This window comes from Aspergillus caelatus, assembly GCF_009193585.1.
Source record: "Aspergillus caelatus strain CBS 763.97 unplaced genomic scaffold BDV27scaffold_73, whole genome shotgun sequence".
Taxonomy (NCBI): domain Eukaryota; kingdom Fungi; phylum Ascomycota; class Eurotiomycetes; order Eurotiales; family Aspergillaceae; genus Aspergillus; species Aspergillus caelatus.
This window is the reverse complement of record NW_022475336.1, coordinates 20,586-46,461: the sequence shown is the minus strand read 5'-3', so window position 1 is coordinate 46,461 and position 25,876 is coordinate 20,586. Positions and strand designations below refer to the sequence as shown.

At 45.6% G+C, this 25,876-nt stretch overlaps 8 protein-coding genes across 8 annotated transcripts; 2 read left to right on the top strand and 6 right to left on the bottom strand.

Annotated features, from left to right (window-relative positions):
• Positions 1-1,935: 1,935 nt before the first annotated feature.
• Positions 1,936-3,186, bottom strand: BDV27DRAFT_127265 (superoxide dismutase). Its single transcript, XM_032066727.1, has 5 exons — positions 3,031-3,186; positions 2,702-2,869; positions 2,452-2,600; positions 2,295-2,391; positions 1,936-2,229 (listed from the first exon to the last, which is right to left on the bottom strand). Exons 1-5 carry the CDS (start codon positions 3,095-3,097, stop codon positions 2,210-2,212), a joined length of 501 nt encoding a protein of 166 aa, XP_031928280.1. The 5' UTR covers positions 3,098-3,186; the 3' UTR covers positions 1,936-2,209.
• A 1,554-nt stretch (positions 3,187-4,740) lies between these two features.
• On the bottom strand, positions 4,741-6,742 carry BDV27DRAFT_127264 (HET domain-containing protein). The gene has a single exon (XM_032066726.1). The coding sequence runs from the start codon at positions 6,642-6,644 to the stop codon at positions 5,205-5,207; it is 1,440 nt and encodes a 479-aa protein (XP_031928279.1). The 5' UTR covers positions 6,645-6,742; the 3' UTR covers positions 4,741-5,204.
• A 3,038-nt stretch (positions 6,743-9,780) lies between these two features.
• On the bottom strand, positions 9,781-11,153 carry BDV27DRAFT_127262 (uncharacterized protein). The gene is made up of 2 exons (XM_032066725.1): positions 10,577-11,153; positions 9,781-10,520 (listed from the first exon to the last, which is right to left on the bottom strand). Exons 1-2 carry the CDS (start codon positions 11,104-11,106, stop codon positions 9,947-9,949), a joined length of 1,104 nt encoding a protein of 367 aa, XP_031928278.1. The 5' UTR covers positions 11,107-11,153; the 3' UTR covers positions 9,781-9,946.
• A 1,887-nt stretch (positions 11,154-13,040) lies between these two features.
• On the bottom strand, positions 13,041-14,888 carry BDV27DRAFT_171789 (MDR family MFS transporter; the record flags this gene model as incomplete). Its single annotated transcript, XM_032075686.1, has 4 exons — positions 13,041-13,844; positions 13,911-14,281; positions 14,347-14,596; positions 14,652-14,888. 4 exons carry the CDS (start codon positions 14,886-14,888, stop codon positions 13,041-13,043), a joined length of 1,662 nt encoding a protein of 553 aa, XP_031928277.1.
• Positions 14,889-15,859: 971 nt separating this feature from the next.
• Positions 15,860-17,668, top strand: BDV27DRAFT_144631 (cytochrome P450; the record flags this gene model as incomplete). Its single annotated transcript, XM_032070287.1, has 7 exons — positions 15,860-15,901; positions 15,982-16,140; positions 16,235-16,292; positions 16,329-16,624; positions 16,746-16,927; positions 17,010-17,309; positions 17,356-17,668. The coding sequence occupies 7 exons, from the start codon at positions 15,860-15,862 to the stop codon at positions 17,666-17,668; spliced, it is 1,350 nt and encodes a 449-aa protein (XP_031928276.1).
• Positions 17,669-19,509: 1,841 nt separating this feature from the next.
• Positions 19,510-20,621, bottom strand: BDV27DRAFT_171787 (pectate lyase family protein; the record flags this gene model as incomplete). The annotated part of the gene is made up of 3 exons (XM_032075685.1): positions 19,510-19,960; positions 20,013-20,257; positions 20,315-20,621. The coding sequence occupies 3 exons, from the start codon at positions 20,619-20,621 to the stop codon at positions 19,532-19,534; spliced, it is 981 nt and encodes a 326-aa protein (XP_031928275.1). The 3' UTR covers positions 19,510-19,531.
• A 1,030-nt stretch (positions 20,622-21,651) lies between these two features.
• On the top strand, positions 21,652-22,454 carry BDV27DRAFT_144629 (uncharacterized protein; the record flags this gene model as incomplete). The annotated part of the gene is made up of 5 exons (XM_032070286.1): positions 21,652-21,741; positions 21,795-21,852; positions 21,908-22,086; positions 22,144-22,246; positions 22,315-22,454. The coding sequence occupies 5 exons, from the start codon at positions 21,652-21,654 to the stop codon at positions 22,452-22,454; spliced, it is 570 nt and encodes a 189-aa protein (XP_031928274.1).
• A 444-nt stretch (positions 22,455-22,898) lies between these two features.
• On the bottom strand, positions 22,899-25,470 carry BDV27DRAFT_127260 (putative PB1 domain protein). The gene is made up of 5 exons (XM_032066724.1): positions 24,806-25,470; positions 24,603-24,752; positions 24,220-24,555; positions 23,096-24,172; positions 22,899-23,047 (listed from the first exon to the last, which is right to left on the bottom strand). The coding sequence occupies exons 1-5, from the start codon at positions 24,818-24,820 to the stop codon at positions 23,018-23,020; spliced, it is 1,608 nt and encodes a 535-aa protein (XP_031928273.1). The 5' UTR covers positions 24,821-25,470; the 3' UTR covers positions 22,899-23,017.
• Positions 25,471-25,876: the final 406 nt, after the last annotated feature.

Genomic DNA, 25,876 nt, shown 5'->3' with positions numbered 1-25,876 from the left:
GGAAGTTGTCCTCGTCCTGGAACAAAAAGCTGTGGGGGCTCCAGGGCATGGTCAACGCCCAGGAATAGAGACGGTAAACATCCGTTTCCTGGTACACAAGGCGACCCCACACAGTGAGCCGAGGTTCCTCTCCTTCGAGATCCCAGGGGGAATAGCCTACAAACCGTGCCAGCTTCACGACCTTTACACCCAGTCTTCGGAACAAGGTCTGTACAGACGTGTCCAAATCATCCAAAGAGGCGGGACGAAGCCGGTAGTGCAAAACTCTTCTCTGACTGTGAAAAGCTCTATTCGCGCTCAGCTTAACAAAGCCACCATCGGCAGTAGGTAACCAGCCAAGATATAACGCCACCAGCGATGTCAGTGATATGTCATCGTAATGGAGGTGTAAAGGGGTTATCGAAGAATGGCCATGAAAGTAAACGGTTGGTTTCGTCGTATTATTCCCTGCCCTTTTGGTTATCAAAATCGCTCCAGTCGTTCCGTAAAGGCGAGCATAGTTTTTCAAGGATGCTTGGGACAACGCGGTTGGGATATTGTCGATTTGGCCTATAGGAGCGCCGCGGTCCTTTCGATTGGCATATCGTCCCAGCAGGCCGATGATGAATATCCAATCCTTTTGGACGGGAAGAAAGGACTCCGAATTCTCGAAGAAGAGGGTATCACCATATTCCAGGGCGAAGCCGTAATTACGGAGGACATTGCTAAACATAATCCACCCTGTTGTAGAGGGTGACTGACTTTTTTTCTTATTGCGGCTTTTGGGATTTGTGGGTTTGAAGTTCGGGATCTGAGGCGGAGTTGTCAAAATTGGAACGTTGACTCGACGAAATGCACGTTTTCTGTTCCAGGCGCGGATACCACGGCCGACATAAAGGTGAACCCTATCGTCGACCGCATTTAGAGCGATGCTACGCTGGTCTCGGAGGTTGAAAAAGACAAGCAACGGGCCAACAATGCCGACCAGCGCGAGAATAGCCACGAAAACGGCAGCCCAAGTTCCAATAATACCCGCAAGATCCAGAGAGTCAGGCATGTTGAACGCAGCTAGCCCATCCCTGTTGGGCGTGGTTGCAAGTTTCTACGGTTGATCGGAGGGAAGTTGGCACAAAATAGAGAACTATGTGACTATCGATTGATGAGCGAACTCGTCGACGTAAACTGGAGTCTAAATGCACGATACCAACGCGATTACACCTGTGACAAGAGTACAGCTCGAAAAGGTCATGCAAGCCCCTCACTAATGGAATATCAAATATTCCACACCGAAGGTACCAGCAATATCTTAAAGTCTACGGATGTACTTGTTCAAAGTGGCGTTCTGAACACGAGTGATCCGTGCCCAAGCGTGATTTGGCGCCGAAATCCCAGATACCCCTCCAGTCAACAGAGCTCCCGAGCAGAAGAGGTTGCGTATCATGCCTACTAAGACTTTGCTATAGTCTCTATAGAGTGTGGCCATGCAAATAAACTTAGGGTGGGCTACTTTGGTAGGGTTATAGGGCTTATGAATTCCAAGGGCTTCAGCTGAAGTAATGGTACATACGAACTACGAAGCATGGCATGGGTTTATTGTCGGGAACGGCCCGGGCCTTAAAAGGTAGGCAGTCAAGGTTCCACCAGTGAGTGGTCTTGATCTACCGGGTACAAACGCGGGTGCTTTTCCTTCAGTAAGACTCAACCCTAAGATCATGTGATTGCGCAGTGACAGAAGATAAAATATTTTCTTAGCTACTGGGTTCTGAGGGGGCATAAGCTTGGGAAATCAGTCGTACCGTACCTCAATCTATAGATAACAAGCAGCACATTAATAGAACTATATCCCAACATCTTCTTACGGACTTCAATAAGACGGATTACACATAGGAGGGTTATAGAAAAGGGCACCACTCACTACTCTCCTTAACCGGATAGAAGAGAAATGGTTACAGTAGGCCTAACCCTTCAATTTCTCATCTATGTATCCCCTTTGCTGCTTTTCTAACTCAACATTAAGGGTATCTCTTAGCCTAAAATCCTACATTGTTGTATTGGCATATTACAACGCGAGTGTTCTGTATTCATCCAATTCGCCATACAAAACATAAGGGGGCAAGTGGACGCTGAATTGGCCTCTGACTCCAATGGCAAAAATGCCATCTCCTCAACCTGAACGCGGACATTGACTTGAGGATATAGTAGCGGCCTCTGCGGTGTCGGTTGCGGGCGTCTAGGCTGCCTTGATAACGGCTGATAAAGGATGTTAGCCTCTGTAAATCAATTGTGCAGAGTTAAGAAAATCTCAGGCCACATACCGCAAGCCAAGCGGGCCCCTGAATTACCATTTGTTTTTGAACTTTCGTTGCCTCCTCTACCCAGATCGTCTTTACCTGCGTGAATAACTATCGATCTCTATTTCCTCCATATTAGCTAAAATGGGTAATGAGATATAGGATCTAGAATCTTACTTACATCCATCACAGAGTACGGACCATCAAGCTTAGCAACATGATCCGTTAGACTAAGCAAATACGGGTCACTAGTAACGTTAATATTTCCAAAGTCACCAACGTGGCGCACTGTATCATTGGGTGCTCCGTGGGTCTGGTTGGTTGGATTGTCTAGTTATATTGATTCAAGAATCAGTAAGTGATCCCGACATGCTCTTACTTTTCTTCTTTCTGCAGCCATTGAAGAGGGTTTAGATCGGTGACAGACATACAGTGACCACCTGCGTCAAGACATCCATTGCCTGTTTTTCCAAACTCATGAATATGTATTCCATGGGCTCCAAGCGGGATATTGCTCAATTGGCCCTCAATCATCAGAGTTCCGTCTTCGGACTGCTCTAAGACTAGAGTCCCTTGAACTGAACCTTCGAGTTCCGCGGCTTGTTAATCGATGAAGTTAGCATTCATCAGATATAGAGCTACGGTAGAGGGGACTATTATAGAAAGAAGACGAGGAGCCACATCCCATAGATAAGAAAAGATTCTTATCCAACAATGCACACCAGCGGGGACATGATAAGTTCTTTGGAGGAAGACATACTAGCGCGCAGGAGGTGGGATGACCTGGCCAGGACAGCAGGCAATATGTAAAAGATAAGAAATCGCATATTGAAGATGGATTTATATTATAATTATAAGTTATAAAGTTGGAAAATAACAAATATAAATTTGGGTGAGAGAGAGAGAGATAGTGATTGCTTGGAGGAAAGATTGGGCTTTTGGTATCAGGGTGGAAGGGAACCTTTTATAATAGCCACTGATCAATTATCGGCGATCGTATGGAGTAGTAGCTCTTCCTCGTATTTTTGGCTGGTACTGTATGGATATTACCCAAGGTTCTGATAGTTGTAGTGAGTCTGATGTTAATGGATTTACACGTCAAGATTACAGTTTGTTTTTAGTTGAAGGTAACCACTAGTTCGTATGATCCTCGTGCCACTGCATGCTGATCTTTAAACTATCTAATGGGGCCCTAGCATAAATATAATACGTCCCAAAATGATGTCATGGCTGATTTAGGAAACAGTCAGTGGAAGATTTAAGGTTTTTGCGAGACACTCTTGACGTGTGCCGATTGACTACGCGCAAGTCAAATCTGCTCGTGCGAAAATTAGTATGTAAGGACACAGTAAGCCAGGCCAAAGAACATCCGCTGTAAGTGAAGCTTTGTCGATCTTCCAATGTGGAGATCGATAGCTTGGATTTCGGACCATAGGATGGGATATTAGGAATGCCATTGATATGTTATGTGGACTAACAGAGTTCAATAGTTTCCACCCCACCGCCAGTTTATTGAAGGGCAGCGGCTGATTGGTGGAATTCCTCATTATTCTCCTTCCCGACTACCAAGACAGTGTATAAAATATACAGGCACACTGATTAGACCAACGACTGCTTTGTGGCGGAACTAGCCTGTGTATATCAGTTGACCGATAAAACTTGAAGGCATAAAATCCTTTTTTTTTCTCAAAAAAAAAAAAAAAAAAAGCCTCTTAGTTTGGGGTGGATACCGCGCAGGAATACGTTCCAGTCTCAAGTCCTCCGCCCATAGTATTGCAAAGCCGTGATCAAGCGTTGTGGAATCGACGACATATCTTGGTACTAACAAACAAGATTTGTGATGGCAAGAATCGCCCGATCTACGTGCTGGCTGATGCTCATCTACTAACCAATAGCTCTGCTGGGCTTACCCCAGACTTGCTCCCTGTGGCTATTATGAACAACTTTTCTATGTATGGGGCTGGCTATATGTATGCGATAGAGCTGTGAAGTTAGAAACAAGCCCGGCTATAGTGTAAACCTTTTTTCTTTGTAGAACTCTCCGCTTTCAGTCATGACAGGGCTGGAAGGAGTTTCTGTTCAAAGCGAAACTTTGAATCTATTAATAATTACCATCGTTTGTCCCTGCCCCAAGACATCCAGTGGTCATACCTTGCTATAGTATATCTTAATCCCACTCGACCAATATGCCAATGGCATTAGGATGGCTCCTTGAACACGATATCTCTAACAAGGCATGTAGGCACATAGACCTCTACTCCCTTATACATATACTCTTCAATTTAAGGTATATTTCCTATGTTATACTTACTCTGCATTTATCCTTTACATTATTCAACTACCCCCTCTCTACTGTATTACATGACGCCTATGATATTCAGGAAAGTTTGTGGTGACTTGAACTGTTTGGTTGATTGATCCCGTGCTCATATTGTAATATAAACCCAGAACCTTCTTGATTAATATGAAGATAACTATCAGTCTCCCTCCGAATTAGGGTATGTCACTTGAGTATAAAAGAGCCCCTTAATTCTTTATATCTAAAAGATTTATCACCTATTCTGCGAAAGACCTTTGCTTCTCCAATGACTCTGTAAGATTCCCTTTCTTTCCGTAAGACCATAAGTGGTTCACAGCCATGTATTGCACACAATACATCGTTCATGCACGCGCTTTGAGGGACTATTGCTAAGTCTTCTGTAGTGGGATCTTTTTCTGGGAGTATACTGCGGTGCTGCTGATGGAGAAATGAGCCATCATAGCGGAACGTACAGGGTTGTCGTGAGTGTAGGTATTGTGCAAACTCATGAAAGCTGTACATAAGGTCTGAGTCACTCATCAGTATTGACTTAAATCTGCTCAATTCATATTCGCTGTCCAGGATGGCTAGGAGAGAGTCGTGACCAGGTAGACATGCGACATCGTCATTGTCATTTAGAACAACCTTAAGCAATTCAACATCGTCGATAAATCGTGATATGATGAAGTAAATGCATTCGCAGGCATATTCCCACTCGGTATTAATTCTTCATCTTTAAAGTCGATATCCTCGAAGGGTCGCGAGGCAAGGGGGTTTCTGAAAACTGTCGTGCAAATTTGGCCAATCATCACTCCTTTCACTTCCAGTCGTTTTCCATCCTTGGAAAATTTCGCGATTGGTTCATCATTGCTAAGGTATATAGGATCGCCAGAAAACTCTGGAAGTATAGGATCATTCAAGAATTCAACTCCAAAAAAAGGGCACCAAGACGGTAGATTATATTGCCACAAATCCACGGGCCTCATCTGTCGACCTCTGAGGGTGATGATGTGCAGACTCCTTGTTTCCTTGATAATACCCTGAGCTGCCTGGCAAATTATTTCCTCCGGCTCTTTCTTGACGTTGACTTCGATGTAGCTCTTAATCTCCTCGGGAAATAAGTTATAAAAGGCATAGATATGATCTTGTGGGTATGAGCATCGGCTATCTAGAAACCCGTCAAGAAATCCATTTGTAGACAATGTTGACCCCGTCTTTAGGAGTTGTTGGAATCGTGGATGCCATCTAGTGCTGGGGCTGAGCGCAGCATAACGATCTGGACCTCCTGGAGATAGTTTCATAACCACGGGCCAACCCGCCAAACCGTCTAAAAGAGTTTGTAAGGCCGAAAATGAGACTTCATCGGTGCTGCATTGGATCCTGCGGTCACGACCAAGTATGAGTTCCTGGACAATCCAAGCACGAGACCAGTATTCTCTGGCGAGGAACGTATATGTTGCGTCTTTAATAGAAGCAAGGTCTTCGGATCCCAAACGCATCAGTATATAGCCTATATTAACTTGTCGTTCCAGTCCTTGGAGGACTTTGAAAAGCAATCGGCTAGAAGCGTCATGGTCGCCTAGAAAGGCGACGACTTTCTCGGCCTCTTTATAAATATCCCCGATCAATGGAATTTGCACTCTTTTTTCGTCCTCGTCGCATTGATTGATACACAGCGCATCAATCCAAAATACTACAGCTTTATCGCCTCGTCTCAGCTGTCTAAGAGTCTTTGCTAGGTTTTTCCTGATATCAAAATTTTCCCCGTTGAGGCGGATCTGTTCGGGGTTATGGTCACTTCCCCAGACATGAGACAAGGCATAATATGGTGGAGGTGAATCTGCGAGCGTTGCCAATCGAATATCGCATCTGATATGATCCGAGTATGACCCGGGATGGATAATGATAAGGCGAATGCCCTTTTCCGGTAGAGCCGAGAATATCTTCTTAGATACCTCCAAATTAGGCGCTGCCGGGCTTGACATAAGGCTTTCGAGTCTTGTTTCGGGCCTAATTACCGCCCTTCTTGTGATTTTTCGCTTTTCTAAAATTCGAGGATTCCAAGTACGGTACATGGACTGAAAGATATTAGCACTGTAGACACGGGTTTGTGAAACAATTGGTCATGGAAGGCTATCGGAAAAGGTTTGGAGGAAAATACCGGCACACTTTTATTCAAATCCAGTAATGAGGGACAGATACTTTTAAGAAGCATTATCTGCTTGGGAAAGGCCTCCACATTATATAAGGTAGTCGATGGCAGCAGCGAGGCTGTGCGCCGTGCGCGGTTGCTGACAGCGAATACCTACTGCAGCCTATTTCTCAGCCTGATCACTGCCACAATATCTAATCGGGCTTCTAGCATCTATGTTCAGCCCACCTGACCTGCACCGCATTATTAAGTATAGTCTAAACTAAGGATAGGATTAAGAAGGAGGCCTAGATGTACCAATAGAGTTGACACTGGAGATTAAAACACGTGCCTTTTATGAGCCTATTGATATCCAGGAAGTTCTTCTCTAGTTACACATATCTTGAACCCCTAATACAATGTATATCTACCGCAGGAAAGGTATATTTTAGTGACAGAATTTGAATATATTACACTGGGATTAAAAGGTTGGAGGATGGGTATCAGGATGGCCTTAAGGAATTAGCTACACTGATAAAAATATTCATTAGTGTAGCAGAGAAGTGCAGTAGAAGTACAGCTATTAAATTTAATAGGCTAGGGTAAGCGCTTAGTTGCTTGGAGAACAAAAAGTAGAAAGACGTTGCTATATAGCCTTTAAGTGGACCTCAATGACAATAAATAACTTGATAACTGCTCGATTCAGGACAAGAGCACTAAATAATTGCTTTAGGCTCAATCTTTCGTTGACTATCTGCGGTATTTTTAAACGCTGCAACCTTCAGGTGCCCCAACATCATGATTGACATACGCTCGCTGACAACTCAGCACACTAGCGATGCAATGAACAATATTGGATAAGAGCACGGACGGAGTAAGTACTAGTCGATGGAGCCTACAGACCCTCGTTAGTAGCTCTGGCGTCAGACTTAAATCGTTAGTATGAGTGCCTGAACCAATCATATCTAAATGTATGAAGCAACCATTCATAACACAGCCCCAGTATCTTCTGCCTTAACAGAGTCGATAGCCCTCGATATTAGTGTTTGCTTTCAAGCCTTTATACTTATTCACTATCTCATAAAATAGACTGTATTTGCCCTCTGTCCAGAGTTTTGCTATAAGCGCGAGGAGTTATAGATAATAAGTCGCAAGTTAAAGTATATTCCATTATCTTAAATATTTATCCTTAAAACAGATGGCGCTTTGACTTCAAGGTAGAATTTCATTTTACCTTTCTCCTTTCGCCTTCAAGGTAACCTATCCTTGCCTTTTGCGAATAGATCTTTAGATAAAACCATTACTGAGGTACTTCCTCGCTTGAATATAGATTCTGGAGCTTATAAGATAGCCTTACTTGAACCCAAGTATCGAACTCCATCTATGATAATAATATTGTCTCTCGGGTCAATGCACAAAATAAATAGGAATGGAGAGGTGAGGAAGAAGATAAAATAAGCTTGTTCTATACTAACTTTACCTATGTCAGGTATATAGTATCGAGCCCCCGACGACCTCACCCTCACAGCGAACATGAGGCCGATCTCAGAGCGGTCGATGGTACTGTTGAGATGATCAAGTATTTGGGGTTGCTCGGCGGACCGTTTAGACCAATTAGGGTATGCAGCACCCAGCGTGCGTATGGGTACCCTGAGTCACTTGAAGGCCATTCACATAATACACGGCTCCATTGGGGAAGGGCAAAATGACCTCACGCATCAGCCCGCCAAGGTCAATTCCTTGTTTGGCGCCATGTCCAAGGTGCTATATATTCGTCTGGCAAATGAAGAGGAAGTAATTGGCGTTTAGATGTGTACTCTGCATAATGAAATCCAGAAGAACGTTCCTAGCAGTATTTCTCTCACTCGAGATCCCCCAGCATGGGAATCCCAACTACCAGCTGGCACTCGATAGACCTCAGTGGCTATGTGGTTATGGAGGTAGAAAATGCCTTGGTCACGCTTGTTTTCATGTGGCTTGGAGCTTCAATTCGCCGTCATGGCGGCGAAGAAACTGAGAAGCGAACTAGGGATCCCGACACGAGTTGTCAGCATGCCATGCATTAGTCTGTTTTAGAAGCAACCAGAGACATATCGGAAGGTCGTTCTGTCTGATTGTCCTCGTATTGTGTCTGCGGAGGGCATACGTATCCACCATATGAGCGAGGGTCTATACAGCCTCGACTTCGAAGGATTCTTTCGGCTATTCAGGGGTTGGGCCTGCCAATTTCCAATGCTTTAGCTTGGATGGTGATAGTATTGCTCGGAGGATACAACGGCATGTACGGGGCACCTAGATCACTGCGAAAAGGTGGGTACGACTAGCATAATTTCTCATCCGGAAACTACTTTTGGTCTGGAATGAATCATGGTGGCTTTTTTATGCCAATCCGTTCTATGATCTCTTTACCTTGATATTGTCTTGAGGATGTTCAGTAACTGCTCTATCAGGTAGAATCAGTTCTACAACATGTGCCCTCTGCATAAAATCCTGATGCCAAGGATATTTAAAAGCATAAACTCATCAAATTGACTATCACGAAAGCTATCAATATATACATAAAGAGCTATTTTGTTTTTGGTTTTCCCTAATATAAAGAAGCTTGGACAGCGTGTATACATAACTCAGATCTATTTAATTAAACTGCGAAGCCGGCATATGGTTGTAAATAAACCTCGCCAAAGCCTATGGGTTGATGGGTTTGGTCTAAATCCAACTTGTTTCTTGGTAGGGTTTGTATTAACAGTCTTAAGTGAAGCCCGCCTAATATGTCGGTTAATTCGGTGTGACTGCTGATCCTACGTCAAAAGGTCAAGTGTACAGAGGGATTGCAGGGCTGTGTATTAGTTTTAGGTACTGTGATCCCCTATATAAATTCTTATTACGAATATTACTATATGAGATTCTTAATTAAACTACAGGCTCTATCGTCAATTATACAAATTAATATATTATAGATTATCAGTACTGAAAAGTATACCTTATAGAGTAGTGCGTTATTACATAAGTGCATGGCCAGAACTTCTTGTGTAGTAAATAGAGAAAGACATAATTAGGTGGATCGCAAATTTTTGAAATTTATTATCATTATTTTTTTTCATAATCTTATTATACGAGTTTGATAACCACCCGTGATGAATAGGTCCAGCCTAGATCAGACAAAGGTATGGTAGAGTCAGAGCAAACCCAGTCATCAAATAATTCCGAAATGATAGTAAAATATCTGGCCAGCATTCTTGAGAACGATTATGCAAGTTGAAGGACCAACCCTTCCTTGATCGATTTGATCATGTCCGCAGTAAGCGGATCTTTCTTAGTGAAACTTGCTCTTTTCCGCTCTGCACTAGAATAGGTGGTGATATCGAGACGATCACCACCGATGGCTGTCCTGGGGCGGCCGCCGTAAGGGGCAACTGCGTTTCTTTTGTATGCCTTGAAAGCCGTCCCCCATTTCCAGGGGTCTTTTTGGGCAGTGGGAAGTTCGACGTTCTCCTGTTCTGACAATTCTTCACCCTCAGCAATTATGTCGTCGATATTGGACGGCCCGCGCATGGTGATATTGCCTTTGCTGGCATAGGCGAGCAGATAGGAAATGAAATTCTGTCCGTGATACGACTTCGCTTTCGACTTCTCAATGTTAATGGAACCATCAGACCGCAAAGTGTTGGCTTCACCGGCAATCAACCCCATTATGAAACCGATATTGTGGACATCAGAGTGTGCCTCCAATTGGCCTTCCTTCTCGAGCTCGGAGAGCATGGCGAGGAACATCTGTTCAAGCAGGATTGAGGTTTCTTGGAAGAGATCCCCATCATCAATCCTAATGGGTTGATGAATTAGTACGCAACCTCAATCCAAGATAATGGATAAGCTTACATCACCATAGGTGAGAGAAAGTCACCACTAAGCAGCCAGGCTAGGGCTTCAATCACGGCCCACTGCTGCTGCCATTTGCCCGAGGCTTCTTCGAAATCGAGCATCATATTCTGTACGACTTCAATCGCACCATAGCCGGAGTGGTCGTTGAAAGTGTACATCGAAAAGGAATCCGGATCTCGCAAATCCAACATGATACGATAAGTGATCATTTTGTCCATTCCAGCTCTAGAGAATATCCAGGGGTGATCAGGATAGTCGGCCGCAGGCTTGAAACACCGACAGGTTTTGCCCCCGTCACACTCGGCTTCATTGTTGTCTCCATCTTCGGCGTCATCTTCGTCTTCATCTTCGTCTTCATCTTCGTCTTCATCATCGTCATCCGCGCCGGGCCGTTTGCAGATGCACACATACTCGTATACATTTGGTTTCTCTTTCAGGAACTTTTGATATGCGACGTCGGCGTTGGCGGAGGCCGAAACAGCAGACCAGCGCTTGTTTCGAGGGATGGAAGGGGTTCCTGCAGGCATCCTTGTGGTGCGGTGTGGTGTGAGTGAAAGCAAGAAGTTGAAGAAGCAATTGAGAGGTGTCGAACCTCTATAGATGGAGTAATGGCGTCGACGCGACGCGAGAAACCCGCGAGTTGAGCCGCTATCCTGAAACTGGTAGGAGCCATGCCGCACTGGGGTTAGTAGGATACCCACAGGCAGCCGGTGGCCCAATGGGAGCCGTTTCTGGTGCCGCGCTAAGCTGTCACACCAAATAAAAGTGATGTCAACGCTAATCAGTTCTCCTGGTGAAAGCATAGAATATATAAAAGATAAATAAATAAATAAAATAAAATAAAATAAAATAAAATAAAATAAAAGCCCACGAAAGACCACCCTGTTACTCTACTGAGTTGGAATAAGAGGGCATGCTAGGTATTTGCATTTATATTAATTATCCACCCGCTTTGCAGCTGGAATGCAACGTACGGATTCCCTATGGATTCCATATGGGTATTTTCACGGGTTAATTGTTCTTTGGTCTCAATAAAGAAGACGTGGAAATAGTAGAAGAGTTGGACAGTCAAATACCCTACACTACCGGATGTACGCTGAAAATTATAAAGGAGTAGAATTGGCCGACTTATAATGAAAACAACACAGTTGGAGTTTCGAAGGAAAGCACAACTGTGTGATACGTTACCATCACGCAAGGGTTTTCCATGAAACCATGCATGACGACCCCATGGAGCATCTTCATGATGGAGGCGAAGCTTCGGTTGATCCGAAAGGGCTTCCACAGCCCCACTCAGAGAAAGAGCTCAGGAAAGTTCATGAGTTCGGCGACTCATTGAAACCCTAAGCGGGTCCATAAACTTTTAACTACGTCGTAATAATGTACTGGATCCCTAGCCATTATGGTATCTCCAAAAACATAAATAGAAATAAAAAATGTCAAAACGTCAAATTCAACTTTGAAAGTGCGGTAGTTGAAGCTCTCCCGCTTTGTAGGAAGAGACCGTGCATCATCCACCGGTCAGTTCTCTAGGAGTGACCGGTGATGGTACTCTGATTTCCTCCCAAGAACACAAAACAAAGACTGCTCTATGTAAATTACCTTCACCTGCCTTTTGGTTTTATTATTATTATTATTATGAATCATTACCTTTATGACAGCACGGAAATGCAGGTAATATGTATGCTACGTCGACATCCACGGTAGGGCTAAATGACCTCATCAATCCCGTTTCGATTGCCACAACTACACATTCCAGAAAAGAAAACCACAACTGTCAAAGGTCCCTCTACACATCTATTTCAGTCAGTCAAAGCAGATATCTCGATCTACTATAATAATTGGCACTATGGGTGACGTGAGGACTGGTTAACATGTTCAGTTTTATCCAAAAAGACTGCAAGTGACAAAAGTGTGATTAGATTGGGGGATATACATCTCCGCAGCGTTAATCTTGTATCCAAGGCTTGTGCTAAGAAAGGTGATTTCAAGGTTCAACCAAAGGTTTTTTTTTCTTTTAGCTTAGGATAGATTTCTTTTAAGGTTATGGTCTGCGATCTTTAGATTCAGTGAAGAAATAAAATTTAAGTTAGAATAGTTATAATTTTTACCATGGTAAATAGAAAGTTATCACAAACAATTGAAAAAAAAAAAAAAAAAAAACCTATAGTTTTAATTGGTGGTTCTACTTATACTACTATGGTTTAACAATTGGTTGACCATAGTTATCAAAAGTTAGTATGGTGCCACCGTATTCCAAGTTGACTATACAGATAGTTACAGTTATTGGAAACCACCACGAACCAAGCCCTGGTTCGTGGTATTCCGCAATTTGACTAGCTGAATGCCTACAGATGTGGAGCCAATTACCATCATTCTATTGCAATATACAACGGGCGAAGACCATTCCTATGATCCTCGGCGTAGAGATCGAGGGAAAAAGAACAGGGTTTACCCAGCCTCAAAGTTCGTCCTCTTTCCTTGAATCCAGCCCCACATTCTGCGGTCCAGACTCTCCAGACTCGGCACGATCCGCTTTTTCATTCCCTACATCCGGGGGATCGAGATGGCCGTGCTCGGTGTCGAAGCTAACCGACCTACCCGCACCTGTCCCTAAGGTGTAAGCTTTGGTAAAGAAGCTGATCAATAATGACGCAGCGGAGAAGGCGCACAGGACGATCCATATCATTCTTAAGGCCTCCACATAGGCGTGAATAATCTTCGCTTTGCGAGGATCACTCTCTGGTAGTGCTTTTTCCACCTCGACTAGCGGTTCTGCGTCGATTCTGCCACCTTTGGTTAAGTCAAGAATCCCCAGATCGGCAGGGAGATTTTTCTCGAATATATTGTGGAAAATGCTCCCTCCGATGGCGACACCGATCGTTTGACCCAATGTGCGAAAGAAGGCGAAGAATCCAAGGGCATGGGATTGCTCGTTCTCGGCGGTGTTGGCTTGTATTGCAAGATTCATGCTGGTGAAAAGAGAGCCCATGCCGATGCCACAAACGAGGCTGATAAGAACCCATCGAAAGATGGGACAATTGGCGTTCAAAAGGTAAAGAAGGCCAACCCCAGTCGTAGTGAAGACCCAACCAGTCCAGAGCGCCCATCGGTAGCGGCCACTGATCGTCATGGCGACACCTACAAGACCTGCCGAAATACTCATTGGGCACATCATAGGGAGGAGAGCAACACCGGACATTACCGGCGAGTATCCCTTGACAGCTTGATAATAAAGTGGGAGATAATAAAACATTGCGAGCACCTTAAACCACACCTAGATCAGACAAGAAAGTCCCTCTAATAGCTGGACGGCTGACTTGTAACGTACCACTATACCATGGAAGAATGTCTGGAAGTAAATCACTTTCGCATTCCGATCACGGAAGATACTTCGAAGTAGAAAGGGCCGGGGCGCAACCCATATCTCATAAGATGTAAAGATTATGAGACCAAGCACTCCCAGGAACAATGGGACGAGAGTATGCCAACTCGACCATGGGAACATTTCCCCACCCCAGGAAACAGGGACCAAAAGGCTGGTCATGGAAGGGATAAACAGACCAAACCCTATCCAATCCACGCGGTATATGGCCTGCTTTAACTCACTAGCCCCTGATTTATGGTTGACGGTCGCATAGATGACACCAAGTGACAGGCAAGCTGGAGGTAGGTTGAGGGCAAAGATCCATCTCCAACGTCCTTGGACGAACACAATTGTGAGTAGATATCGGAGATGTATATGGAACAGGGATTCAAGTGCATACCTCTATGAGCGAGGGCACCACCCACTAGAGGACCTGACACGCTTCCTACAGCCCACATAAGGCTGATGAGCCCGAGCCATTTCCCTCGCTCTCTGAGGGGAGCCAGATCGACAATCAGGATTTCACTCAGAGTGATAAGACCGCCTCCCCCAGCCCCTTGAAGGGAGCGTGCAGCAAGCAAGACATCAAAATTACTCGCCCCGGCAGCAAGCGCAGAGCCAACTATATAGAATAAGAATGCAATCACAAACTGATAGCATTAGATTTGATACACTGTACTAAGCCCCCAGGGGGGGGCATCTTACCAGTGGCCTTCTGCCGAAAATATGAGAAAATATAGCAAATGATGGCTGGAAAACAGTGGAGCATAGTAAGAACGACGTGCCCACCCAGAATGCTTCCGTATCGCTTGCGCCAAGGTCGCCAACGATAGCCGGGAGAGCGTTGCTAACGGTAGTTGCGCTCAACGCCGACGTTAGGCATGTCAATGACAAAGCAAAAACAGAGAGCGCAAACCGTTGGCTGTCTGGTAAATGCAACATTCCTGGTAGTCAAAGCAGGCGTGCCGGCATAAAGAACTCCGAGTGCGTTGACCTCACTTACCTGATGCCGATTTCATTCGTGTGCCCGTAAGTCGTCACAGTACGTAGTAATATAGCTTTCTCTAGCGTATGTATGCTCTAATACTGATTGGGATATAATAAAGTTTAAAAGGACCCCAAAGAAACATTCTTGCAGGAGCTAGAACAAGTTTAGGTGGCACGGATGTGGAGATGAGACTTCCGGTGGAAGGTAGATCGGAGAGCGCCATGGATTGAGGCCCGAGAAACATGTCATTGTAGCTCTCATTCTATTTCCACGGATATCTCTGACCAATTACTATTCCAGCCTTCATAGTATCACGATACATGTAGCTAAGCTATGGTCGATGACCCATCTTTCCTCTTCTGAATGCGTTTTCTTCTCGCCTTACCCATTCATGGCTCTTGATCTTGCTTGATTGTTTTGTTTTGCCCCCTTACCATTCACGCTATTGGTTAAATGGAACAAAAACCTCATTCACCCATGGGTGTATCCATGGGTAAAGTGGTAGGGAGCATCACCACAGCCCGTAATTATACTGTTTGCGGCCCTAATAGTGTAGACCGGTAGAGGTTATGTTAATTATACTATACAAGTACCCGACATACCGGATCCAAGATCTATACTTCTCCAACAAGCTCAACAGGTCTATGATTCAAAAAGTTGTCAATTACCTTGGGTTAGAACAGCCTAACATGCTCTGCAGTACTGCAGTTAAAGTCAATGACTTCATTTGAGAGGACATCTCAAGCCCACACCCATGTGTTGATGCACCACACCCCAAGCCCTGGGTCTACAAAATGTGCTTCACAAGCCGTGTGGATAGGGTCTTTTCTGGAGGATCACTTTGTAGAATAGCCTGGCACATGGTGAATTGTGTATACAAAGTCCATTACCTCGTGATCTTGGTTCTTTGGCTATCGATACCACAATGATTGTGCTCTTGTGTATTGGCCTTTTAGCCATCATCTATGTTCGTACCTCCCATCTACATCCCCCCACCCCCACCCCATGTTATCAACGTCTGGTTAACGTGTAGTAATTGATATCTAGCTTCTGTTGCTGATCGTGTATCGGTTATATTTCCATCCATTGGCTAAATTCCCGGAGCCATCACTAGGAAAGATAACTGATTGGTACGCCGCCTGGTGTATGTGGAACGGTTCTGCACATACCAAACTATATGCGGAACATCAGAAATATGGCGAGCTTGTCACTTCTGGCTATCATTTCAAGTTATGCTAAAATAATAATGTAAGAAATATCATTAGATACGGCCCCCAATGCAGTATCTATATGTTCGCAGACAAGCCTATATTCTACAATGGCCAACGTCTACAAGGCTGACTCTTATGTGGTAATGAGTCTTAGCAACCAGAATCTAAACACATTTAGTTGAGTCGACAAAACGACACATGCATTCAAGCGGAGGATCCTATTCAAGGCCTTTACAGAGAATGCGCTGAAAGGAGTCCAGGGTAAAACCCTATCCCACATCAGTCCATTCTGTGATAGGCTCGCTACTTCTCCTACCAATGTCTGGGGACCCAGTATGGATGTCGCACCATTGTGTGACTACCTTGCCTTTGATGTGATCAGTAATCTCTGCTATGGGCAAAGCTTTAACATGCCAGGAGATGGTAGATATCGTTATGTACCAAAGTTGACCAAAACGCTAAGTCGCCGGACTGCAACGGTAAGCCATATGTCGACAACAAGAGCGCGATGTCTTGCCTATGACTACTAATATATACCATACAGTGCATGGCTTAATCGCAAATATTGCGGTTCAAGATCGATCACTTATTACTAGCCAGCTTTTTCAGCAGAATAAGGGATTTTTGTGCTTGGGGTTCAGCGCCAGGGGAGAGAGAGAGAGAGCCCGCCTAGGGAACAATTTTTCTACAAAAGATTGTTTCCACTATATGCTGAATGCAGTAGATCCAAAAACTGGCCAAGGCTTTACAAGTAAGGAGTTGTGGAATGAATCAGTGCTCTTGTTGCTTGCAGGTATATTACTCTTTTAGTTTAAGATCTACCCAGAGTTTCCTGGTCTGACTGAATAATATCGGGTCGGATAGTGTTGCTGCCAACCTGAGCTCAGTCCTGTTTCACCTGGCACATAACAAACAGGCTCTGCAAAAAGCTACAATTGAGATCCGTTCGTGTTTTAAACAGGTGGAAGACATTCGCCTGGGCAGTCATTTAAAATCATGTTGCTATCTATATGCGTGTATACGCGAGTCTATGCGTATTTCACCGTCAGTGGCAAATATACCACCTCGCCGTGTGTTAGCTGGAGGAATGACCGTGGATGGATATTACATGCCAGAAGGAACTATAGTCGGAACACCGATATACTCCATCCATCATGATGAGGAGTATTATCCGAGATCATTCAAATATGAGCCGGATCGATGGATAGAGGACCAAACCACAAAAGGATGACCTTCACAAAGCGCAGGCAACATTTTGCCCTTTCAGCATCGGTCCACGGTCGTGCCTGGCTAAGAACTTGGCGTGGGTCGAGCTCCCTCTTACAATCGCTCGAGTCCTATTCTTGTACGAGATCCGATTGCCGCCGAATCATTGTCAGGATGATCCGGGCTGTTGCAGCTCGGTGCCAATGGATCAGAGTCCCCAGGTTAAGTTGCGAGCATGGGTTGGGGCCGCGCGAGAGGGTCCATCGCTGCAATTTCATGCCAGGAATATTATTCAAGAATCTATAGATCTAACCTGAGAATAATTTCTTGCCTTAGTTTCTGCATAAATAGCTAGGGTTTCCTGTTGACGTCCGGGAAAAATGTCTTTTTATCACAGCATAAATGAGCATGAAAAGAAACGCCTAGTTACATACAACCTCTATCCCGAAACTCGGCAGCAGCCATCCCACAACGGGCAAAACGCGCGGTTTAACTTGGAACTGCAGTGAAACTTTATAGAATCCGTTTCTTGTTTCTGGCGCCCCGCTAATCCGATCTTCATAACAAGATACCAGAAAGAGCAAATATGATATCAGTCTATGCTACACAGTAAACATTGAGCCCTAACCAGCATCATCATTGACTGCCGTGCAAAATACAGTCGTCTTAAGGTAATTCCATCATCACAAAGGCTTCGTTTAATAGCAACAACAGCAAGCAAGGTTCTCTGAACAACAACAAGAAGAAGAAATCATGGGCTGGTTTAGCGGTATCCTATATCCCTTCTTTCACATTTACTTTTCATTGCAAACATTGACCGCGTTTAGATAACTCTGACCAGGCAGATGCCTACAACCAAGTCACTCAATCACCCCATAAAGACGAACTATCTCATGAACTCCTCGGTGCTGCCGCATCATACGAGGCGATGAAAGCATATGAAAAGCATTGCGCTGCGAATGGTACTGTGGACTCTTATCCTATCCTTCCTAGTGATGAAAGGCAATATAGGATTAACCACCGTTTGCAGGAAAAACCCGATTCCCATGCGGAAGCTAAGGAACTTATCGCCGGGTTTGCGGGAGCCTTCCTTGATAGAGTAATAGAAACAAAGGGCCTGGACTATATTGACAAGAAGAAGGCACAACGCGAGGCCCAAAACCACGTTGATGAGGTCGTGGTGGAAGATAACTATTAATTCAGATTATGTTCATCAGATTATGTTAAGATACAAAAACCGAATTGAAATAGTTCTTGATGGATGTGATATTTCACGGCTAGTTTTCCATCCTATGGCCAAGGTCTGAAGGCTGTAGGGCTAGAAAAGATTAAACCAGAGACAATGATTGAAGAACCCCGAAGGAATAAAGATCACGGAGCTCTTGACGCTCAACGGAGTAGTTTGCTATTAGTATAGTATGGTATTGTTGGCATAATATAAATGACAGATCGGGTCGATCGCGATACCTACTGTCGTGCTCTCATACTTGCATAAAACCAGAACGTCACTGATGCTAAGGGTTCCATAGTGAAAACGCGGTTCACCTTTCATGTTTTCAAGCAACTTTCGTTTCAGGGTATCTTCTCGATACGTATTCACTATTTTAAAAAATAGATATTGATAAACCAGGCATTATCAAGTATATAGCAGGTATATAAAAATATATATTCAATCTAAACATAGTTATATTTTATTTGCTCGGTATAAAAGGCAAGCTGCGAGGGACTACAGCTTCAAGTACGGGTATCTAGCGATTGACTCCTTACAGGTATACTTGAAAGATGATTGAGTATATAGCCCGGTATCTTTGCTAGGCGAGGTCATACTCGGGGTACATGGAGTTCGTCTAACTGTGTTACCCTTCAAAATCTTCATGGCGTTTTCTACAGTTTAGGGTTGTGATAAACAGTACCATCGAAAGTATTCACCATCCAAGTGGATAGCATCACAGTACTGGTACCAAAGTCACAGCACATAGCGAATTGTTATTTTAACTACTCTGCTACTCTGCTACTCAAGTTCACAGAATGTAATATAATACGATTCGATTCAATACAAACACTGAGGTGGTTTCAGCGACATACAATGAAGCACTACTAAGCGCGTTGCGAAGAGAAAACAAAAGATCAGATTACTCAGGCTGTGAGGGTTGCCGTAGGGCAGCAGACAGGGTGCGAAGTTACAACTTCTGGCCTGCGGTTCCAGGGATGGTGGCGGCGATCTGGGCGGAGCCAAGCGCTTCAATGGCGTCGTATGGCAGAGACGAAGCAGTCAGTGTGCCTTCGGGAACGGAGTTGGTAGATCCACCCAAGTCGACATCATCGACGACCGCGTAGCCAGTGTAGTCAGAGTCAGCGAAGAAAATCGCTTCGTCGGGGCAGTTCGAGAATGCGGAGCTCTGAATCAGGACCTGAGCATCCATGCGGCAGTTGACGCCCGTTCCGAGAAGGCTGTCCCAGTAGTTGTTGATGATGTGGACCGTGCCAAAGCGGATCGACGGGGCACGGCTGTTAACGTTATACCAGTGGTTGTTGGCATAGGTGATATGGAGATGACCCGAGTCCTCATCCTCGTTGCTGTCTGAGTGTCCAATCAGGGAGGCTTTCCACTAAACGAACCGTTAATAGATTATCCAGCCCCTAGCATGAATCAAGACTTACGTGGTCATGCAAGTAGGTGTTAGAAACAGTAACCCATTCAGAAGCGTGGGTGATGTCCAGAAGACCATCCAAGTCGTCCTTTCCAGCGCTCAGATCTCCCGAGAGATCGCAGTGATCGACCCACACGTTGGTAGACCCGTCAATGCCAATAGCGTCGCCGTTGTCGGCAAGAACTTGGCCGATTTTGAGGTTACGCATGATGACATTGCTGACCCGACGGATGTAGAATCCGACGCCGGTTATGGCTGTAATAGTCGTTAATGAAAACTCACGCTGAATGAAGTTTCAGGGAGAATACGCACAACTGCCAGATTCACCGTAGATGGTTTTGTCCGAAGCAACACGGATCTTGGCACTACCTTCGATGGCACCAGAGACGATAATCGTCAATGGAGTCTCGCTCTCGGCGGCCTCAGTCAAGCTAGCGAGGTCGGTGACGGTGACGGTCTCACCAGCAGCACCACCGGTGGTGCCGCCGTTCTGTGTGCAGTACCCGATGGAGCAGCCCTCTGTAGCCTGGCGACGTGACAGCTCGTTGCGGCTGTTCAGGTTGTGCGTAGGAGAGGCGATGGCAATGGTTGCCAGCGTCAAGAGGGCAGTAAACCGCATCTTGGCCGATAGAAAATAATAAAAGTTCAGTGGTGGTGAGAGTTAAGCAAGGAACCAAAGTCAAATCAAGCTATCTCCAGCTCTTGGGAACAGTGAATTGTTAGAAGAAAATGCTCTCATCGGCTGCAAGATCACATACCTTTTATATGCGAACTTGGACAATGTTTTGACGTTTTTCTTCATATTTCGTAAAGACCCAATTCCCTTCATGAGCCTGCCTCCATACACAAACTGTGTGAATGCTCCCATAAGCCAAGCAATCCATACCATATTTCCCCTCCAATGGCAGGAAGCTAGCAATGACGATCACGGCATTTGAAGTTCAATTTCCGAATTGACCACGGAGCGCAACCTGAGAACTCTGAAAAGCAATTCAGATTGAAAGCTATATATTAAAATATTGGGCGAGAACAGAAGATCAGCACATGTACCAGACATATCATAGTAGGGTCCAGTGGTCTATTTGGTTGACATCTCTGCCGGCGCGGGCCGTGCTTCCGGGATGAGGAGGACGACGTCGTTGGAGCAAAAAAGCATCTCCGGGAGTGTTTCATGCAAATCCTGCAATGAGCAACTGCTAGGCATCGCAATAGCGAAAGTTGGGGTAATCTAACAAAGCCAAGACTATTAATATTAGTATATGGAAACAGGGATTAAATTGATCACTGATTGTGTCACGGGTTAGAAGCATGCCCTCATTCTATGGGAAATTATAGTGCTATCCCTGATCACCTGTTTTCTCCGACTTCAAGTCCCCAAGAGCGAATGGGTTCTCAAACAGCTACGAGGACGAGTAGTATATACCATGCATGATGTGATTCGCGGGTAAACATTATTTTATGGAAGAAATGTATAGTTACAATTCATCCACGAAATGTTGTTCACCAGTCTTAGCGTTACAATTTGGTGTCTCCCGCACCACCTTAGTAAATATAAGTATGGAGGCCAGAAGGTGTGTATTACCACTTCTCTCGTAAAGACATAAGACAGTTATATCGATCTGTTATAGTCATCCAGAGCTGACCTGGAGATGATTTTCCCCGTAACTAAACTTGCCCTGCTCGCTGTTATATCAGGCGTCTACGGGCACGCCGTTGTAGAGGATCCCCCTCCTCGCAAAGTACGTAATTCTGCCATCTTTATTTCAAGACATGCTAAAAGTTTATCCAATAGACGGGTCCAGCTCATGAAGCCGCGTGCGGTTCAGCTGTCGTGGACGTCCTCGAGAGTGGTTAGTATATTCCAGATCATCTATAGGAAAGGAATGGTGACAAGGCAAGCATCAGACATTGCCGGCCCTATAGAGAACGCTGTACAGGAAACCGACACCGACTACAAATGCAATGCCTTCCTTTGCAGAGGTTATCAGTTCGAAGATAATACCGATAATGTCCAGGTTCTCAAGGCTGGCGAAGTTCTCTACTTCCACATCAACTTGATTGCCGGTCACCATCCCGGTTACGCTGTAAGCTCCCGCCCTTTCTCCCAGCTCCTGAAGTTCAATGGCTTATACGTAAGGAAGAACGTATCGATCGTTAACACGGCCACAAACGAGATCATCGGCGAGCCGCTCCGCTCTTGGGATAACTGGCCAGACCATCTCTCGGGCCCACCCCGTGATGATAGTACGTACTGTTTTGCCCCCACGGATCAAATTTCTTCTAACCTGTCTGCCCTGTGTCTATCGGGATAGTTGACTACAACGTGACCATTCCGGGCTCTCTCGGTTCAACGTGTAGCCAGGCCGGCAATTGCGTGATACAGTGGTATTGGTATGCCAGCGGGAACAAGCAAACTTATGAAAGTTGCCATGACTTCTATGTTGAGTCCTAAGACAACGCTTGCGGCTATATATAGTGACTGTTTCATTATTGGATGGCTAGGGACAATGGCCATTTTCCTCGCTTATTCGTAGCTAAGAATTGCTTTCACGTTTAGTGGCACGCCGGAGAGAGATCTTGTAGATAATAAACAGTTGCTCAGCGTATTTAAATAATTAATAAGATTGAATGCCCTTTAAGTTTCTATGAAATCACATGTCAAGACAGCAATATTCGTATTTTCTGGTGGGATTCTAGTGCCTATATGGTTTACACTAGTGGATTCTCTCTAGTTGTCTTTTTTTTTTTTTTTTTTTCCCTTAACACTGTAGACTTCTTACAGTAATTGAAGTTAATGAACTTATTGGCTCACTTGAGGTCAGGCTATATACTTGCTATCTTCTCTGTGTGGACTCCTTACTTATGGTTGCCGTTAGTATTTAAATATAGTTACCAGTCACAAAGGTTTGTACAAAAATGCATTATCATAATCGTGTATATACATGCGTCATCGAAGGGTATAACATGCCATGCAGTCCAATGCGACCAGCCAACGCCAACACCAACACCAGGTCATCAAATCATAGATCGTTCTTCAACCCATATCTGCTATGGTCAGTTAAGGTCCGCGAACTCGGAAGGGTAAAGACCTACCTCCATCTTCCCCATTTCACTCCCCTCCCTTATTGCACTTTCACGGGCAGAACTAAACAGAAGATCCAAATCTTCTTGGTCCACCATCGTGATCATATCCCCTTCGTCCTGCATCCGAACCTTCAACAGAGAGCGGAAGCCAAACTTATCCCGGATCTTCATTTCGAACTCGCTAAAGCCGGTCGTCGGTCCGATAATAATGTACCGTGTGTCTTCCACGGCATGTACCTTGACCCGGAACCTGCGCACCTCCGGCCGGCGCGAGTTGGCTCGCCTTGACCCTCGATTTGGTGATCGTGTTCGGCGTCGTGATTCGACAATTTCGAAGTCGCCGTCTGCTCCGCCTTCCTCTGCTTCGCTAGCATACTCTTCTTCTTCATCAATGTACCGCTCCCGCTGACGGGGCATGCCCCTTCGACCTCCATTGACGACCACAGTCGGACGAGAATACCCGTTGTACATATCCTCTCCATACATCTTCTTCGGTGGGCCCTGGAAGCCTGTGTCACTTGCTCCCCGTCGATGCCCCATTTCTCGGTGGACTGTGAATTCACCTTGAGACGCGCGGTGATGTAGCTGGGGTGGCCCCCGCGGCTCTGATGCCGTGCGTGTAGTCCCGATCCGTGGCTTCTCCGGTGTGGTATCAACTCTGCATCCGGGAGGGTGAGCGCCCGGCCGGTCCAGATCGAGGCGCGGCGGACGAGCCGCGCGGATGGAGCCTGGTCGACCGTTCATCCCCGAACTACTAGGGGGGCTGCCGATGCTGCTTTTGTCGGCATCTGGTGGTGGTGTCGGGGGAAATAAATTGCGGTTCAGGGGTGGCTCTGAGTGCTGACGACTTCTCGTGATGTTTCGTTGTACTAGTTTGCTGGCTGCGTAGAGACTTTCTGGGGGGGCTCGACTCTCTAGACCGGACTGGGTTCTGATAATGTCACCTGGCTGGAAAGGAACACCGCTACGATCCGATGCAGCGATCAACCGTGCCTTGCCGAGGTAATCCTTGGTCTTGAGGTTCTTGACCTTGGCCTCATTTGGTCGATAAAGAACCCCTACGGGGATTGAAAACACCGTGTAACCCTATTCAGTCAATACAGATAGGAGACCAATCTTGGGCTTTGACATACCTCTGCTCGTTCTCGGATGGCATCGTCGATGACACCATGGTCCGGCGTAACCTTCTCCTTTGCCGCATACTCTAAGTCCTGGATCCCAGGCCCTAGTTGCTGCAGGTATATGTAACACAGACCACGATTAAACAGAACTTCACATGAATATAGACGGAACTTCAGGCCCAGTTGCTCATAGTCAATGGATGTATTGCCTCGGAGGTAGAGTAAGGTATCATTGAAGTTGGCCAATGCCTCTTCGAAGTCGCCCAGAAGAAAGTTGGAGACACCTTCTTGGAAGTACGCAATGGCGAGGTATTGGTCTAGACTGACGGCCCGCTGGTAACACTCGACCTGCAGTTGTCAGCACCGCGTCGTACAGGTCAGACTTCGGCACATACCGCCTTCTCATGCTCCCCTAGGGTTGCATAGATCACGCCACAGTTAAAGAAGATCTTAGATGTGTCGGCAATCAGGTCAAAGACCCGGAGGGCTTCGTCGTATTCTTGACGGTCATAGTGTTCGAGGGCTTGCACCCACGTCTCAATTTCCTGGTCGTCTTGGTAAGCATCTGTAGCCACTTTCCGAGCACTGCGGTGTATACCTGTTTGAGAGACATTACTCCAGCTATCCGAGGGATTACTGGTACCTCTCTAGATCTCCTGAGGCCTGGTCGTTCCCTCACCTGACAACCGGGTCGGTGTGATGGTAGACAGGGTCACAGACAGAGGTACAGCCCAGGGGTTGCTGACTAGTAGACTCGGACAACTCTCGCGGAGTGCTCAGGTAGCAGCGGATATATACTAATGGCCAAGAAACCAACCACTGCAAGTTAACCACGCAGACGCAGGGATAGTGATGGGACCAGCAGGTCGAGAGACCCGGTTTGTGCCACGAAAGGATAAAAGCGTGCTAGGAACTTTCTCAGTCGGTGAGCCAGGGAGTATTGTCCCGCGATGGAGCCAGTGATAGTCCAAGCGTACGGTAATGCAGAGGAGTTAGTCTGGTTTGGTGGGGAGATAGATCGGATATATATTTAGATCATGGGTGACCAGGGTCGTTGAATGGCCAACTAGTGACTATGACAAGCAGACGCAAGGATGATAGATAGATAATGCGGTGGCTAGATCAATTCGTCTACCCTGGTGAGTATTCTTCACGGCTTCTATCGATAGTATTATGTGCAGTCGAGAACCTTGAGTCTATGAAGTGGCCACTATAAGATGTATGAAGTCAAGGAGAGCAGATTCACCCAGCTGGGAACGGAAAAAAAAAAAAAAAAGGCAAGGACAGGGAAAATCCGTGGCAGAGAGCACATATGAAGACTAGCGTGCAGAGTATGCAGCAGCAAGGCAAAGCATTGAAAGTGGTCGATACTATACTTAGATAGTTAGGAGTACCAATAGATCCGATTCGAAGCGCCGAAGGGCAGAAAGGAGGGGAAGGACGAAGGACTGCCAAGGGAGTCGCGAATATAAAAATAAACCCCCCATTCAATTTGACCAGCCAGTTGAAGTTCCTGGCGAGGGGCGTCAAGCAAGCGTTGACCTGAATGGCTGCAGCTGCAACGACTGGGATCCCTAGCTGGGATCCGGGTTGCTGATTGGTCCCCTGCAGGGGAAACTTCATCACATTGCAGGGAAGATCCCTCAATCCACCTCCTTCATTGGTGACC